This window comes from Gigantopelta aegis, chromosome 3 (assembly GCF_016097555.1).
Source record: "Gigantopelta aegis isolate Gae_Host chromosome 3, Gae_host_genome, whole genome shotgun sequence".
NCBI classification, from domain to species: Eukaryota; Metazoa; Mollusca; class Gastropoda; order Neomphalida; family Peltospiridae; genus Gigantopelta; species Gigantopelta aegis.
The window spans coordinates 65,185,997-65,203,600 of record NC_054701.1 but is presented as its reverse complement, the minus strand read 5'-3'; the positions used below and the strand labels follow the sequence as shown (position 1 = coordinate 65,203,600).

At 37.3% G+C, this 17,604-nt stretch overlaps 1 protein-coding gene across 1 annotated transcript; it reads right to left on the bottom strand.

Moving 5' to 3' along the window:
• Window positions 1–1,974: 1,974 nt before the first annotated feature.
• Window positions 1,975–16,659, bottom strand: LOC121391748 (AH receptor-interacting protein-like). Its single transcript, XM_041523270.1, has 6 exons — window positions 16,528–16,659; window positions 11,131–11,310; window positions 10,678–10,858; window positions 7,508–7,694; window positions 3,071–3,213; window positions 1,975–2,211 (listed from the first exon to the last, which is right to left on the bottom strand). The coding sequence occupies exons 1-6, from the start codon at window positions 16,624–16,626 to the stop codon at window positions 2,009–2,011; spliced, it is 993 nt and encodes a 330-aa protein (XP_041379204.1). The 5' UTR covers window positions 16,627–16,659; the 3' UTR covers window positions 1,975–2,008.
• Between the last annotated feature and the right edge of the window lie 945 nt (window positions 16,660–17,604).

Below are 17,604 nucleotides of genomic sequence, written 5' to 3'. Positions count from 1 at the left end.
TGTACAAAATTTATATGACACATATGTTCCTGTAATAATTTATTTATTACCTTAGAAAAAAAAAAGTACATTATATAGCCAGTATGACTGGTCACTAAAAAAAAAATGCTTTTCTTTTCATTGACTTTATTGAAGAATATTTGTCTGCAAATATAAATGAATTTTAACTAGTTGCTGTGGTTGTTGTTATTTATCAGTATATATTCAGTTATAAAAAAATATTTTTCAGAACACACACACACATAGATGATGATATTAATGATGATATCCCAGGACTTCTATTTGAGAATAGAGTCATCAGTGGCGGATCCAGGAAATCCATTTAGGAGGGGCCCTAATGACATGAGGCGGAATGCCAAGGGAACTTTGGGGGAGGTTTGGAGGGGGATCATAAAAAAAATAATATAATAAAATTATAACTGTCGCAAAATTTAGGGGTAGGGGGTGAGGGGAGCGGGCCCTCTAGATCCACCTCTGGTCATACATGTTGAATACAAAAGCATATTTAAAAAAAAAATCACAAGCAGCCAACACTAAAACCCCCAACAAAATACGTAAGTGGGTGAAAGTAGTGCATGTAGCTTTGTACTTTCCCACTGAATCAGGTGGGAAACACTACTAGAAACCAGAAATCTCATTTCCTGACTGGTCTCAAACCTTGATTCCATAATGTCAAACAACTACATGTATTTCCATTTTAGGTGGTAGCACACTTTACTTTCAGTACGTACATGAATGTTACGGATGTAAATTTGTCTGTTTTAAAATCAATACTGCTATCAGAAAAGAGGTATCAGTATACCATCAAAAGTTAAGAGTTAAAGTGTGTTTTGTTAAACGACACCACTGGAGCACATTGATTAATTAATCATCAGCTACTGGATATTAAACATTTGGTAATTCTGACTCGTAGTCATCAGAGGAAACTTGCTACATTTTTTCTAATGCAGCAAGGGATCTTTTATATGCACTTTCCCACAGACAGGAAAGCACATACCACAGCCTTTATCCAGTTGTGGTGCACTGGTTGGAATGAGAAAAAAAACAATCAGCTGAATGGATCCACCGACTGAGCTAAATCCTGCCCCTTGTTCTATTTAACGACACCACGGCTACAGAAAGTCAAATATTCGGTCATCGTGATATATAGTTAGAGAGGAAACCCCCAACATTTTTCCATTTAGCAGCAAGGGATCTTTTATATCTGCATTTTCCCCGCAGCCATGGGGGTTTGAGGCGCTGCCAGATCGGGAAGAAATATGATGGAATTTAATGGAGAAAAAGGAAAGATAGCAGTGGGATAAAAAACGAAAACAGAAGAAATAATTGTAAAAATCTAAAATTCGACCTGCCAATATGTTATTTACTCGGCTAATAATAATGATCTGCACTAAAAAAAATTGAAACAAACTGTCCATTCCACATTTGAAAGTCTTCCTGGTTATATAATATATATGTATATGAAGTTTTCTTTTTGTTTAACGACACCACTAGAGCAAACTGATTTATTCATTACTGGGTATTGGATGTAAACATTTTGGTAACTTTCACACACAGTTGTAGAGTAAAACCACTACATTTTTCCATTAGTAGCAAGGGATCTTTTATATGCACCATTCCACAGACAGGATAGCACATATCACGACCTTTGTTATGCCAATCATAGTGCACTGACTGGAATGAGAAACAGCCCAATGGGCCTATCAACTGGGATTGATCCTAGACCGATTGCACATTAGGCGAGCACATTACCACTGAGCTATGTCCTGCACAAATACATGTATGAATGATAGACACTAACACCCACTCGATGTAAATCTTGATAATTCCAGATCTTGAAAACTTGTGATTTATCTCAAACCTTTAGGTCACTGTGATATCCTTTCATATGGCAGAAAACAGAACAGACCTTTCCTCAACATTTGAGCATGGTTTTATTAATAAACGATAAATAAATAACAACAATAAATATAAGAATAACAATAATTTAAGTTAAAAGCGTATACAGTCAACTAAACATTCCTTTCAAAGATTTCTTTTCTTGGTTTTCTTTTTCTTTCAAAATGTCTTCTAGATGTTTCATTTCCTGCTTTACAGAAGAAGACAACTTCGGATCAAGTTCCAGTACTCTGTCAAAGTCTGCCCGAGCCTCCTCTATGTTCCAGGCACCAACATGAGCTTTTGCTCTACGATACAGTGCTTTGATGTTGTCTGAAATTAATCAATAATTATAGCCGTGAGTCATACCATCCAGTTTAATATAAGACTATCAAGGTTTAAAAAAAAGTATAATAGAGAACAGAACACAGCCAATGCCCAATAAACAGTGTCTAGATTCTAAGTTTTAGGGTAAAAAAAAAAGAAGAGTTTGTTTTGTTTAATGACACCACTAGTGCACATTGATTTATTGAATGTCAAACATTTGGTAATGCGAGGAAACCCACAACATATTTCCATTAGTAATTTGTGAAGCCCCTCTATATCTGCCACTGCCTGTCTGCACTGTGACTCACCTGGACCCAGTTTGTGAACCCCCCTCTATATCTGCCACTGCCTGCCTGCACTGTGTCTCACCTGGATCCAGTTTGTGAACCCCCCTCTATATCTGCCACTGTCTGTCTGCACTGTGACTCACCTGGATCCAGTTTGTGAACCCCCCTCTATATCTGCCACTGCCTGTCTGCACTGTGACTCACCTGGATCCAGTTTGTGAACCCCCCTCTATATCTGCCACTGCCTGTCTGCACTGTGACTCACCTGGATCCAGTTTCTGAACCCCCCTATATATCTGCCACTGCCTGTCTGCACTGTGACTCACCTGGATCCAGTTTGTGAACCCCCCTCTATATATGCCACTGCCTGCCTGCACTGTGTCTCACCTGGATCCAGTTTGTGAACCCCTCTATATCTGCCACTGCTTGCCTGCACTGTGTCTCACCTGGATCCAGTTTGTGAACCCCCCTCTATGTCTGCCACTGCCTGCCTGCACTGTGTCTCACCTGGATCCAGTTTGTGAACCCCCCCCCACCCCCCTCTATATCTGCCACTGCCTGAATGCACTGTGTCTCACCTGGATCCAGTTTTAGGACCTCTGTGGTGTGCTCTATGACGGGGTAGAATTCACTCTGTAGAAGTTTACACTGGGAGTAGTTCAACAACAGTGGGATCTTCAACTTCTCTAGGTTCACGTAGTCCTCGTCTCCGGGCTTCTCTCTGACAACACAAAACATGTAACAGACCTATAGTAAATCATTTTCTTACACACCCGTTGGTGAGAACACCATGCGTTATTTTTGATAACGTACGGGTGTTAACAATTTCAAGACATATGACTGGCTGCTCCTAGGTGATGACCAGGTCATCAATGCCATATGTCCAATAAAAAAACAGCTACAGGTGTAAAGGGTTGTAAGAAATAGAATAATACATTCGTCTCCATTAGATACCATTTATTTCACAACTCGCTTTCGCTGGTTAGATACATTTTAAAATAACTTCTTGTGAGATAAATGGTATCTCATGTATTATTCTCTATCTGTCCTATAACTTACCCATAATATCCATGTCATAAACTCATTTGATATTTACCATTATTAACTCGGTTAAACCCCGTTCTCACTTGAACGATTTTCTACGCGAATTCCGTGCGACCACCAAATCATACAGGGCGTGCGGGAGTCGCACGGCAGTATGTTGATGATTCGCACACGTTGTAGGGGTGTCGTGTGTATTTCGGACATGTCGCATGCCAGTGCGACATTTTTCAAATGTTTAAAATTATCGTACGGCTGTCTCTAGGTTCGCACAGTTCGCATTGGTCGCATAGAGGTTGCACAGCAGTATGATAGGTCGCACGGGAGTCGTACGTGAGTCTTAAGGGAGCCGAGATGTGCGACTCCCAGCGGACCCCCTGCGACTCCCGTGCGACATCCATCACACTTCCCTGCAACTGTCGTGCAACCTGTGCAAATCTCATGTGAGCGTATGTGAGCCCGGTGCAGAAAGGCAGTCGCATGGCAGTTGCACAAGTGAGACTGTGCGGGGAGGGGGGGGGGGGGGCCCCTAGGTAATTTATACGGGAATCGCACGGCTGTACAATCTTTTAGTCGCACCGCAGTTGTACGAAAAAAAATTCAAGTGAGAACTGGGCTTTAGTAATGTTTTACTGTGAATGGGTGATTAGTTTACAGCCAACAAGACTTGTATACCTGAGCCTAACATTTTGATGAGATTTAGTAGAAGTGTCTGACATCAAACTATATTTGTGCTAATCATGATGGCGTCATATTACTGGTCAGGCAACTTCAGAACTTTTTACTAAATATCAAATTAAAGTGTTATTTTAGAAGTGTTATAGGATAAACAGAATTTGCTACTCATGTTTTTTAATGTGTAAAATATCACCCTCTCTAGTTAATTGGTATTTGTCTCAGCAGAGCCTCAACAAATACTGATTAACATAAACTCAGTTGATATTTTCCATATTAAAAACACTTGTGACGAATACTCTATATATAATATAATTAGTGATTTCCCTAAAAATTTGGCAAGGCATGGTAGACCAAACACTTATGGGGCATTTTCACCATTTTCGGGGCACTTGTTTTTCATTAAAAATACACAAAAATTAATTGAAATAAACATTAATGTAATTTATGTGCTTGCTTTAATAAATGAATGAAAAAAGATATAAAAGGCATATCTTATTAATTAATAATACCTTTTGGGGTGTTTTATAAAAGCAATTTTAGAATTAATTACTGAAAAAAGCTTGTTAACTCTTTCACCACGACAGGCCGGTATACCGGCTAGCGATACCAGTGCCTCTCAGCACGACAGGCCGATTTACCGGCTTGTAACACCTGTTCATATTTGGCGCCGAGTGACGCATCAATATTATAATTAGACAAAATCTCGCGCGACCATAGCTGCCATGTGACACACTGTAATGGCTGCGCCCATGTTCTAGCGAATTTTGAATGAGTTTTTCCAAGTTTATACTGATATTTTGACTGTAATTAAACATGAACCGAGGTGACGAAATTTCGTCTGTTGAAAACAATGGTTGCGATTCAGATGACGGGTTTTCCGATGATGAAATGTGGGATAATATGGACTTTGGTGCATTTGATTTAATCGAGATTGGCGATCGTGAGCGAAATGTCATTCAACATGGCAATTTAGAAGAAAATGATACCGACGACGAGTTACAAGATGACTTGCCACTGTTTTACCACGCGCCTGAGTTTACCTGGACACATGAGCCATATTCGGTTACCTGCAGATCAACGTTTACTAAAAATCCGGGGCCCGTAAAAGTGTTTGACGTCAACACAAACGCCATAAGTACTTTTCGCTATTTTATTCCAATACTGTGTATGGAAAAATTGTGTAATTTACCAACATGAAATGCCAAAAAAAAGCGTGAAACAGATCCTGCTAACAACAAAGGTGTGTGGTATGATGTTTCTGTCGATGAAATGAAAGCTTATTATGGCTTGTTAATTTTGCAAAAGCATTGTAAATATATTTTTAAAATTATAACTGGAATGTTAATTAATTAATTATCCAACAAGAAAAACATTTGTACTGTTTGTTTTTTTTAAATTACCAGTCCTACCTACTCAAATAGGTGAGTAATATGCATAGTTTACCTGTAATTACCAGATTTATATCTGTTGAATCTAACATTTTTAAAGTATTATTTTTTTATCTAGACAGCCGTCCATTCACCTTTCTGGAAATGTATAGCCTATAACTAAAATTAATGATAAAACAAGTAGTTTTATCCTTTAACAAACATGATCATAAATCTGCTATTTAAACTCAGTGTGCAGGGAAGGTCAAGGCTGTAAAACTTAGTGGTGAAAGAGTTAAGGCAAGATGGCACTAGACTATTGAGGCATGGTGCTGCACCATGCTAAAACAAGCTAGGGAAAACACTAATAATGCTTGAACCATCTCACAAGAGAGCCAACAGAATAATTTATACAGCCTCTTTATGGCCTGTTTAATATTTCCTTTCTTTCATTTTTTTAACACAATATTTCTATATCCAAAATATTGAACTTCAGTGGAAATATTTATTTTTTTCAAATTACTCATGGGAACTCAGTCTGATTTGACATTTTGCTCCATTTCATACTGTGGTCAATTGGTTATCTGAATTAATTGAGCACTATTTTTTTTTTTTTTTTTTTTTTTAAAGCAAAACTTTTAGTATTCACAGTCAAATAAAAAGCCAGATCAAGCTTTAAATGTTCGATCTAGCAATGATCTCATATTTGAATGAAGAAAAAAAGGTTTAGGTCATTCTTAGAGTAACCGTACTATCCTCACTACACCACAATATGCTGCATGTGGACTTGCACCCACAATTTATTATGTATTTATAACCATGAACAGTGCCATATTTAGTGTGGTGTCCTTTTACATTTAAATGTCACCTCCAGCTAGAGAAGACCCTTAATTATTACTGTATTCCAATTCTTTGTTATTACATCCTCAAGCCTAGTTATTTTAGGTATCTTCACAGGACAATCAATTCTTTTGAAGTTGTATTGACCAAAGAGGATCGCATGTTGAAAGGGTTAAAGGAAAAACATTATTTTCAGTAGCACCACACTACTTCCCTTCAATGTGATAATTTTTTAAGCATTTTGGGAGTACTGTTAAAAGCAATACATACGAGTCCCAATACATTTTTATAGCTCCTAAGTTTATTTAACGACGCACTCAACACATTTTATTTATGGTTATATGGCATCGGACATATGGTTATGGACCACACAGATACTGAGAGAGGAAACCCGCTGTCGCCTCTTCATGGGCTACTCTTTTCGATTAGCAGCAAGGGATCATTTATATGTATCATCCCACAGACAGGATAACACATACCACGGCCTTTGATATACCAGTTGTGGTGCACTGGCTGGAGCGAGAAATAGCCCAATGGGCCCACCGACGGGGATCGATCCTAGACTGACCGCACATAAAGAGACACTTTTCCACTGAGCTACATCCCGCCCCCCTAACTTTAAGGGCAATAACTCTGTCAAAAATTAGTAAACTTCCATGAAAGTCAAACTTGAGCTGTAACAGTACATGATAAAGTTGTACACAAAACATCAGTTCAATATTTCCGAGGCATTGCAAAAATAAAAGTCTGGAAAACGTAGTTTTTTTTAACTCCTAAGTTCAAGGGTCATAACTCATACAAATAGGCAAATTGCCATGAAAGTCAAACTTCCTATGTAACAGTACATGATAAAGCTATACACAAAATTTCTGCTCTATATCTTGAGGCATTGTGAAACATACACCCGGAAAACGACATGTGACACAGACAGACAGAAAGACGAAACATATATTCCCCTCCGGTCGACCTGCAGTGGATTAAAAATCTACAGTGATGTACAAGCTTGTTAATGGTTTGGTCTACTAATTAAGAAACATAATAGTGAAAACAACAGAAGCTTTTTAAATTAGCAAGTGAAGATCGACTCACTTAAGCAGTAGTTGTTCTAGCATTCCAATGGCTGTGGCGTATTTTTTGGCAGCGTCCGTGTATTTTTTCTGCAAGTACAGTTGATTTCCTTCCTGTTTGATGACAGGAACCTGAGACAACTTCTCATCTTCGTCCATCGTCCACACTTCCTTGTCAAACTCTCCGGGAAGCTCTACCTTCAATACATCTGCAATAAAACAGAAATTAGTAGGGTTTTAGATTGCATCAAAGTCGAGATGATAAACATTGTGCCCAAAATACATATACCCAAAGTAATCATGCCCAAATTGCGTACAAACATGATAACCTCAAAATATTTCACCTCAAAACCACTGAAATGTTACATTTAATTACATAACAGTAATCTGAAATGCATTTCTGAATATGTCAACAACTCTTAAAACGATCTTCCTGTATTCAGATAACACAAAAATCCCTGTTGTGCCCAAATTAGTGACATGTAAAGCCCTGAATTAGGAATGAAGGAAATGGTTTATTTAACGACGCACTCAACACATTTTATTTACGGTTATATGGCGTCAGATATATGGTTAAGGACCACACATATAATGAGAGAGGAAACCCGCTGTCACCACTTCATGGGCTACTCTTTTCGATTAGCAGCAAGAGATCTTTTATATGCACCATCCCACAGACAGTACAGTACAGTACATACCACAGCCTTTGTTACACCAGTTGTGGAGCACTGACTGGAATGAAAAATAGCCCAATGGGCCCACCAACGGGAATTTATCCTAGATCGATCGCACATCAGACTCAGACGAGTGCTGTACCAATGAACTACCCCCCCACCACTCCTGAATTAGTAACATACAGATCTCAAATTTTAGGTGAGTTACTTATAATCATCACCAGAATCCATCAAAAACAAGTTTTCAGTGATTATGGTAATGGTGAATTATATATCATCAGCATACGAGATGTGGGGGAGCCATAGCAGGAAGGATCAACTGCCCCACCAGTGCTGAAGCACATAGTCACATTGGGGTAAAAACATCAAATTCTAGTCAGTTAGTGTACAATTGTAAAATCCTGAGTCCTAAGGTTAGAATTATTTACTACGTCAAACATGTTCGGTTCTTTTACAATATTTTGGGCATATACATCTGTTAAAATATACACATATGCAACAGGTACATATATCAGGTGTGGGGTTTTTTATTTATAGAAAAGTGATTGTTGTTCAAGTTACCTTTGTAGCAAATCTAACTGTACAAAACTTTATTAACCATATCATGTGAGATCATGTGAGAAAAATTAGAGTGGACAAACAAAATATATAGAAAACTGTGCATGGCAGAGTTCTCGCTGCTCCATTTAAGCGGGGCAGCCCGCCCTGCTATTGCATTTTGCTGCCCTCCTTTCACATTCTCCACCCCCCTTTATTTTTCTGCACCCCTCTTTATTTTCCAGCACCATACTATATTTTCCAGCACCTATCTCCGCTATTTCCAAATGCACACTTTTTTCACGCATAAAACAAATCACAACGATCAGTCTGCACACTGGACATCAATGGAAACAAGCTGCGTTGTGTACGAAAAAGCAACTGACGAAACATTTAATAGTATTTTTAACAGCCTCTATTTTGTCCCATACCTGTATCCATTTGTATGTTTAATACAAACAATAAAAGTTATATTTTATTTGAGCAATAAAAACATTTTAAATTTGTTATGGATTCAGCAATCTCCGACTGAAACCCTCCTCCCCCCCCCCCCCCCCCCCCCCACTTATTTGGTGCCAAATTTGTCACGTGATCAGAACGGTCACTCTATCTTTTGTTTCCACTAACTGTCGTCTGATATTTTGTCCTCAGTTACAGATGTAATTGATTGTAACTGACGATTTTTACTTTCTGGCATTTCTGTCATTCTGTTTGTTCAGCAGTACTTATAACATATTGCAAACTTTTCATTTTGGGGGGATATCACTGCTTATAAAATCAACGGAAGTGGTAGTGTTTAGCATTAAAATCATTCATCTTGGGTGCCAAATAATATATACACCGCCACTACAAAAACAAAAAACTTTTTATCAGTTGGCGATAATATTTTATCACAGCGATCGATTCATTCGATGAAGAACTGCCAGTGAATATCAAACCGATAACATCTTCGGTTCAATTAAAAGACGAGTCTGCTTGTATTTCGTATAAACTTTTTGTAATCAAAATAAGGAGTATGTCTTTCCACAAAGTCTATCAACACACAACAACATGGTAACAACCAAGCTCTCCCCAAGCTTTTTTTTTTGCTTTTCGTTTTTTCGTGGTTTTTTTTTTTTTTTTTTGGTCCCCCCGAAGGGTAGGGTGCTGTGTGGCCGCCCTCCTTTAATTTTCACCCAGCAAGAACACTGGCATGGTTTTGAAAATTATATTTTGAGTAGATCTAAAATCCAGGATCATATCCAATGGGTTTTCATGTTTGCAGATCAACCTACATTACTTAAGTACCACTTTAAACTACATGTACATAAAACTACCACTACCCAATTTAGTGTTATTATTATTATTATTATTTTAATTGTACACTTGTATTATTTATCTACATACTGTCTCTCATAATTCCATAAGGAATGGCTTATGTACTTTTATGTTTGTTTTATTTTGTAAATGTGTGATGTACATACGGTGGACATTAATAAATTATCTGTCTGTAAACATGATTGTGACAGGGAGGCGACAACCATTAGAAAACATAAAAGCTAAAAAATTAATTTTAAAAAAGGCTGAAAACTTCATACCAAAACTTTTCAGCTTTAAGATAAAAAAAATCAAATCTACTTTGTACAATGTTTTGTTTTCAGCTTTAAAAAGCTTATAAATCACATCCATTTATATATATAAAAAATTAAATAACATTCAGGTACTAAATGAAAAACGAACACAAATTAAAAATGAATGACTGTACATATTTTGCTTTAACCCTAAAAAGCTTATAAATCACATCCATTAAAAAAACCCATAATATATAATAAATAATCACACCAGGGTACTAAATGAAAATGAACCAAGTGTAAAAATGAATGGCTGTAAATGTTTTGCTTTAAGCCTAAAAAGCTAATAAATCACTATTGATTTATATATATATATATATATATAAAAATATATAATTAAAATCACATCCAGGTACTACAAGAAAACAAACCGAGTGTAAAGATGAGAGGCTGTGGTTTCTTCATAAGTTCGTTGAGGTCGTCGTGACCCAGACCATGTTCCGAGAGCGCCATCATACCACAGCAGTGCTGTTCTTCGTGGTTGTGATCGTCCGGCTTGTCACTGTGGATCTTACGCAGACTCTTGGCTACCAGTGGATATATAGCCGTTTGCTGAAAGATAAATAAATTTATTTTAAAATCCCATTGGGCTATTTCTTGTTCTGGCCAGTGTACCACGACAGGCATAAGAGGCGGCACATAGCTCAGTGGTAAACTGCTCGGTTGATCCACAGTCGGTTTGGGATCGATTTTATATTGACTTAGAGACAAATGAAATTCACCTTTTGGAAGTTAACATGAAAATTCCCTGTTTGGTATCAAATAAAATAAACTGTAAAACCTGCTAACTAGTAAGTAAAGTGATGAAACATCTCACACTGTACCTTTGTATCACAGAGAAATTCAGAAACTTCTTTGGTTTTCATTGTTTTAAGACAAATCTCCCAGACCTCCAGTTTAAACTTCTTGCCCACAATAAGCTCCATTGGCTTGCTATGTTTTCGACTGTCATCAAGAACTGTTTTGTCTTCATCTGTTTTGGTGGTTTGATAATGAAAGGTTATCTGCAAATAAAAAGAAAAGAGAGATACATATATATAAATGTAGCAGGGAAAAAATAAAATTAATAATATTAATAATACAGGGTCTTCTTCAGTTAAACAACAGTGAAACTCTTTTTTTCTTAAAAGACACTTTAAAAAATATATATATATATTCGAACCAGGGCTCACTTAGATTAAAAATAACTGTAGCCAAAAAAATATTCTAAACAGTTAGAAACTAACACACTTTCCTGTTTACTGGATGGTGTTCCACTTTAGTTTACTACTGTTTTTATTATTCTTTTTTGTTTTAACGACACCACTAGAGCACACTGATTATTAATCATCGGCTATTGGATATCAAACATTTGGTAATTCAGACATATTGTCTTAGAAAGGAAACCCGCTACATTTTTTCATTAGAAGCAAGGAATCTTTTATATACACCATCGCACAGACAGAATATCACATACCATAGACTTTAATATATCAGTCGTAGCGCACTGGCTGGAACGAGAAATAGCCCAATGGGCCCATGGCACCGACGGGGATTGATCCCAGTCATGGTGCACTGGCTGGAACGAGAAATAGCCCAATGGGCCCATGGCACCGATGGGGATCGATCCCAGTCGTGGTGCACTGGCTGGAACGAGAAATAGCCCAATGGGCCCATGGCACCGACGGGGATCGATCCCAAACCAACTGTGCATCAAGCGAGCGCTTTACCACTGGGATACGTCCCACTCCCCCTTTGTTTACTACAATGGATTTGTTTTACATCAACGTTGTTTATTTTTTACGTTAACTGATTTGAATATATTTTATTTCATGTACCGTAACTGAAAAATATAGAATATTCTTTCTGTGGGCATGGTATGTGTTTTTGTTGTTAAGCTTAACACAGTTTGGGATGTCGATGCTGCCTGTGGAGTCGAGGTCTCTGTTAGGTCATGCCATTTGGAATTTCCCCATTTTAAAAGTAATATGCCACCTACTGTTTGTTTATGTTCCCAGTCTTTCAATTAGAAGTGAAGACAGTCGAGCAGCCAAGAAATTTTAAATATATCAAAAAGTTTTGATATATGTTTTGTCTTCAAAATGAATTTTTCTGGACATGAACCAAAATAGGACAAAAACACATGACTCATATGTACATTAAAAAAACTTACAATTTTCTTAATCTGTGGTGATCATGCTCAAAATATATGGCAAAGTGTCATCTGCATATATGCAGGGTTACATTTGCAATGCAAATTTTGCATACTACTGAGTGATGTCAGTAAAAGTGTGAAGTCACACATCAATCATTTTTCTATCGAAAAAAATGATGTTACAATTTAAAAAAATGTAAATTAGGATGTAGATCAGTATTGAGTTTTACATAAAAATATGACTATTAGTATTACTACAATATGTATAGTTAGTACTACATTTGAATAAATAATAAATGAATATTCAGAGAAAAAATAACATAAAAAATCACCAAAGCTATATAAGAAAAACAACAGAGAAGACGTTTGTACAAGATTATCTTACAAGCAATATTTTAAACTCCATGCAACAAACTGCTAACTGCTAAATCTATAATTTTAACTAATTGTTGGAATAGTTCCTTTTTTATCGATTGCTTCACATGATATTCAACCGTGAAAATTTCAGTTATATATACTAAAGCTAACTCTGGCACTGGCCAATTTTAAAAACAAATGGCAATTATATTTTAATTTGGCGAATAACTTTCATGTAATAATTGCTATTTTATTTGAAAATAAGTCATTATTTGTAATTTTTAAAGTTTAAATAGATGATTTGATGAAATTTTGTGCTACTATACTTAAAAATAAAAATACTAAAGTCTCACTACACAGTTCACTTCTGGGTGAGAGTGAAAGTTTATTCAGCACAGTCCACTATAGTTCCTAATTGTGACATGTTGTGGTTCACATATTCACTTCTAGAAACTGGGGAAGAATTAAAACAATTTGTATATTTAATGGTAAGCCTTCTGGTTGGATTTTGTCCATGTTATTTTGTAATATTGTGTATTGACTTTTGGGACATGGGTGTAAAGAGGAAGAGACAGCTGGAGTGAATCAGTTAATGAACCATCTGTTCGGTCCAGATGTGGTCATATAGCAAAAAAACTGAGACAGAAATGTTCTCGATTTTTGAGTGAAAATAAATGCTTATATACTCTTCACAAAAAAGTAGGGGAACTCTAATAAGAATTTACAATTGCCAAAATTGTAAGCTATGGGGAATGGTTATATGATAATAGTGAATTAATTGGGCAAACATTACAACCAGTAGTTCAGTATTATAGTAGGTCTTATAACCACCAAAGATCTTGAAGGATGGTTGGGGTCAGAAGTGAAATTTGAAAGTTGACGTTTTTTATCAGTAAATCGCAAATTCAAACAATAAAAATAACTAAAAACAAAACAATAACAACGGTATGATCAACAGAATGAAAAAGATTGACAGAAATAATGTTTCACAGTGATTAATGGACCTTCCTTGAAATTGTCAAAATCAAGAATGACACCCCACGCACGTGTACGGGGCAACTGCGTGATGCATGTGCAAACTATGGAATGTGTTTCGGTGTGTAGATAAACAGACCCAGTCTTCGCCATGAGCAAAATCATTCTCCTGAAATGGTGCTAGGCGAGCAATCACTCTCCTCAATAAATGTATATGTACTATTTACTAAATAATGCCGGGAGGTATTACACTTTGTCACCATACTCGTGCCGTTGATGTAGTTTGTGACGCTCGCTTTACAAATCCCTGTATTTTGCACATAATTTGCACCAAACAAAATTGACGTAACTTCTACCACTTTTCTCTGTGATTTTGTAACCAAAATGGTCAGTCATCGGCTATGCTTTAAATATTTTGAATTCCACAGAATTACCTTTTCTCGCCATTGAAAAAACACACACGCACCCACTAATTCGGAACACTTTGGTCGATAACGGACCGTTGTAATGTCTCGGCCCGTCACGATTTCTCTGGTATCAGCCGAGATGTTCCTAGTTGTGATGTTCATAGATTCTGTTGAGGAGTTCCGAATGAGTTTCTGTGATAACGGTGCAAACAAAGAGTTTCAAAGAAAAACATCATTTCGAGATTTTTACTATGCAAATAAACACAACAGTTCGTGATAGTTACTATGCATATTTATTTGTGAGATAGTTTTTGTGTCCGATTTGTGAGATAGTTTTGTTTTGTCAAAATCATAGAGAAAAGGAGCTAGAAGTTTAAAAAAAAAAAAAAAAAGTTTATTGCAAGGCGATCGATTCGTAGATCGCCTAAAACTTTCCAGGCGAGTGTGGAGGCGAGCGCGAGCGATCGCTCGCCTTTCCTGGCAAAGACTGAGACCTGAACGTTCTTTACTAGGATGAAAAAAAGAAGAAATAAATGTTTTATTTAACGACACACTCAACACATTTTATTTATGATTATATGGCGTAAGACATATGGTTAAGGACCTCACAGATTTTGAGAGAAAAACCGATGTTGCCACTACATGGGCTACCCATTGAGCCTTGCGGAGCACTCACTCAGGGTTTGGAGTCGGTCTCTGAATTAAAAATCCCATGCCTCGACTGGGATCCGAACCCAGTACCTACCAGCCTGTAGACTGATGGCCTGCCACGACGCCACGGAGGCCGGTTTACTAGGATGACTGTGGTCAAAATGTATGTTTTAATATTTCAGGTTCCCCTACGTTTTTGAAGAGTATATATAATGTATGTTGGCAGTTGTACAGTTGTTAGTCAGTGCCAACAAGAACCTGTTCTATTGTCAATCTACATTTGAAGATGGGCAGTTTAAGATGGATTTCAATGGCAGATGACATCTGTGTAGTGAGATCTAAATAACGCAACTCAATAGAGTCACGTTTCTTCATTCACTGATTCAGTAAGCGGGGGTAGGCCTAGTTCACCAAGATAAACCTCGCGTGCAAGCACAAACAGCGAGGTTTATCCTGTCTAGGCATTCCGCCATTAGCAGCTTCTGGACAACGGTTCCGAGGAATTTTGCTCGGAACGAAATTGCGGTCAAAATAACGATTACCATCACATTTCCACACCCTAATCATATATTGTGATCTATTTCGAGCTCACTGAGACCAAGAAATACTTACTTTGAAACAATCTTCACTTTGAATTAAAGGAAAAAAAGTCCGACTTTACCGAGCGGATTCTAGCAGCCACTTTCTAGCAGACAAATACGCTGGCAGACAATTTCAGCTGACACGCATGGCGACGTTCTAAACACCGGACTCATACGCCTTTCAAACACCGATATGCTAATTATTAGTATTCACTATAACTTAAGAATTTCAGAGTTTAAAAGAGTATCTTTATATAAAAAAATCACACAAAATCAAAATAACAACCAAGACTCATTTTTATGTTTTAAAAGGTCTTCGAAAGGACATAAAAATGAGTCTTTCGAAGACCTTTTAAAACATAAAAATGAGTCTTGGTTGTTATTTTGATTTTGTGTGATTTTTTTATATAAAGATACTCTTTTAAACTCTGAAATTCTTAAGTTATAGTGAATACTAATAATTAGCATATCGGTGTTTGAAAGGCGTATGAGTCCGGTGTTTAGAACGTCGCCATGCGTGTCAGCTGAAATTGTCTGCCAGCGTAATTGTCTGCTAGAAAGTGGCTGCTAGAATCCGCTCGGTAAAGTCGGACTTTTTTTCCTTTAATTCAAAGTGAAGATTGTTTCAAAGTAAGTATTTCTTGGTCTCAGTGAGCTCGAAATATATCACAATATATGATTAGGGTGTGGAAATGTGATGGTAATCGTTATTTTGACCGCAATTTCGTTCCGAGCAAAATTCCTCGGAACCGTTGTCCAGAAGTTGCTAATGGTGGAATGCCTAGACAGGATAAACCTCGCTGTTTGTGCTTGCACGCGAGGTTTATCTTGGTGAACTAGGGTAGGCCCTTTTGATAATTATTGATTGCATCAATTCTACAGATTTTTTGGATTGTTGTTTCCTGTAACAATTAAACAGTTTGTTCAACTAATAATTATAATACAATTGCAAAGCAGTTTTAAAATATACTAATGAAATTATAAAGTAAGGCGATTCAACAGAGTAAATTATGATAAAATATGATCACCATCTCGTATCTGTGATCTCGGAAATAGGCATGCTATTCATTTTTAGTTTAACTTTAGACTACTCGGTAATTTGCATAATCATAATACCCTTGTTCCGTCCAAATACTGTGGAATTTCTCCAATTCCAGGGTAAATAATCTTCTTATGAATGCCTTCTTTTTGTAAATTTGCTAATATATCAGCCATGTTGTTTTTTGCCTGTCAAAACGGGAATAAATTGTCTCCCTTGAAACTAACGCATGATGTAGTTCATCAGAACCGACCTCGGTAAGCGTAGTTAAGCTATCGGACATAAGGCTGGTAGGTACAGAGTTTTAACGACTCAATGGATAGGTGTAAGGCCACAACACCCTCTTCTCTCTCACTAACCACTAACAATTAACAATTAACAACTAACCCACTGTCCTGGACAGACATCCCAAATAGCTACAGTGTGTGCCCAGGAGAACGTGCTTGAACCTTAATTGGATATAAGCACGAACATAAGTTGAAATGAAATGAAGTTCCGGCTCCCACCCAGAGCGAGTTTTAACGACTGGATGGGTAGGTGTAAGACCACTACACCCTCTTCTCTCTCACTAACCACTAACAAACTAACCTCTAACTCACTTAGACAGACAGCCCAGACAGACAGACAGACAGAGGGTGTGTGTGTGTGAGAGAGAGAGAGAGAGAGAGAGAGAGAGAGAGAGAGAGAGAGAGAGAGAGAGAGAGAGAGAGAGAGAGAGAGAGAGAGAGAGACGCACATATAATAATATATCATTGGCGTAGCCAGGATTTTATATTGGGGGGATCCAATATTTCGGGGTGGGGAAGGGGCAACCCACAATATATATGTGTGTGTGTGTGTGTGTATGATTTTATAAAATGTAATACAGTAAAAAAATTTTTTTTAAAAAGGTCTGATTTGGGGTGGTGGTGGCATTGCCCCCGTCCCCCCCCTCGCTACCCCCGTATCCCCCTTCCCGCTACGCCACTGGTCTATATATATATATATATATATATATATATATATATATATATATATATATATATATATATATATATATATATATATATATATATATGGGCGGATTATGGGAGGTTTTCCAATTGCACGGACACCCCCCCCCCCCAGCTAAAAATAAATGCAGGTAACTGTATTAAGTAGCGCTGATGTACGCA

Coding starts and splice junctions, on each gene's coding strand:
- LOC121391748 (XM_041523270.1), bottom strand. CDS start 16,626: ATGGCTGATATATTAGCAAATTTACAAAAAGAAGGCATTCATAAGAAG. Junction 11,311..16,527: donor AGTATTTGGACGGAACAAGG/GTATTATGATTA, acceptor TTTTATTTGCAG/ATAACCTTTCATTATCAAAC. Junction 7,695..10,677: donor GCCTCTCATCTTTACACTCG/GTTTGTTTTCTT, acceptor GTTTTATTGCAG/ATGTATTGAAGGTAGAGCTT.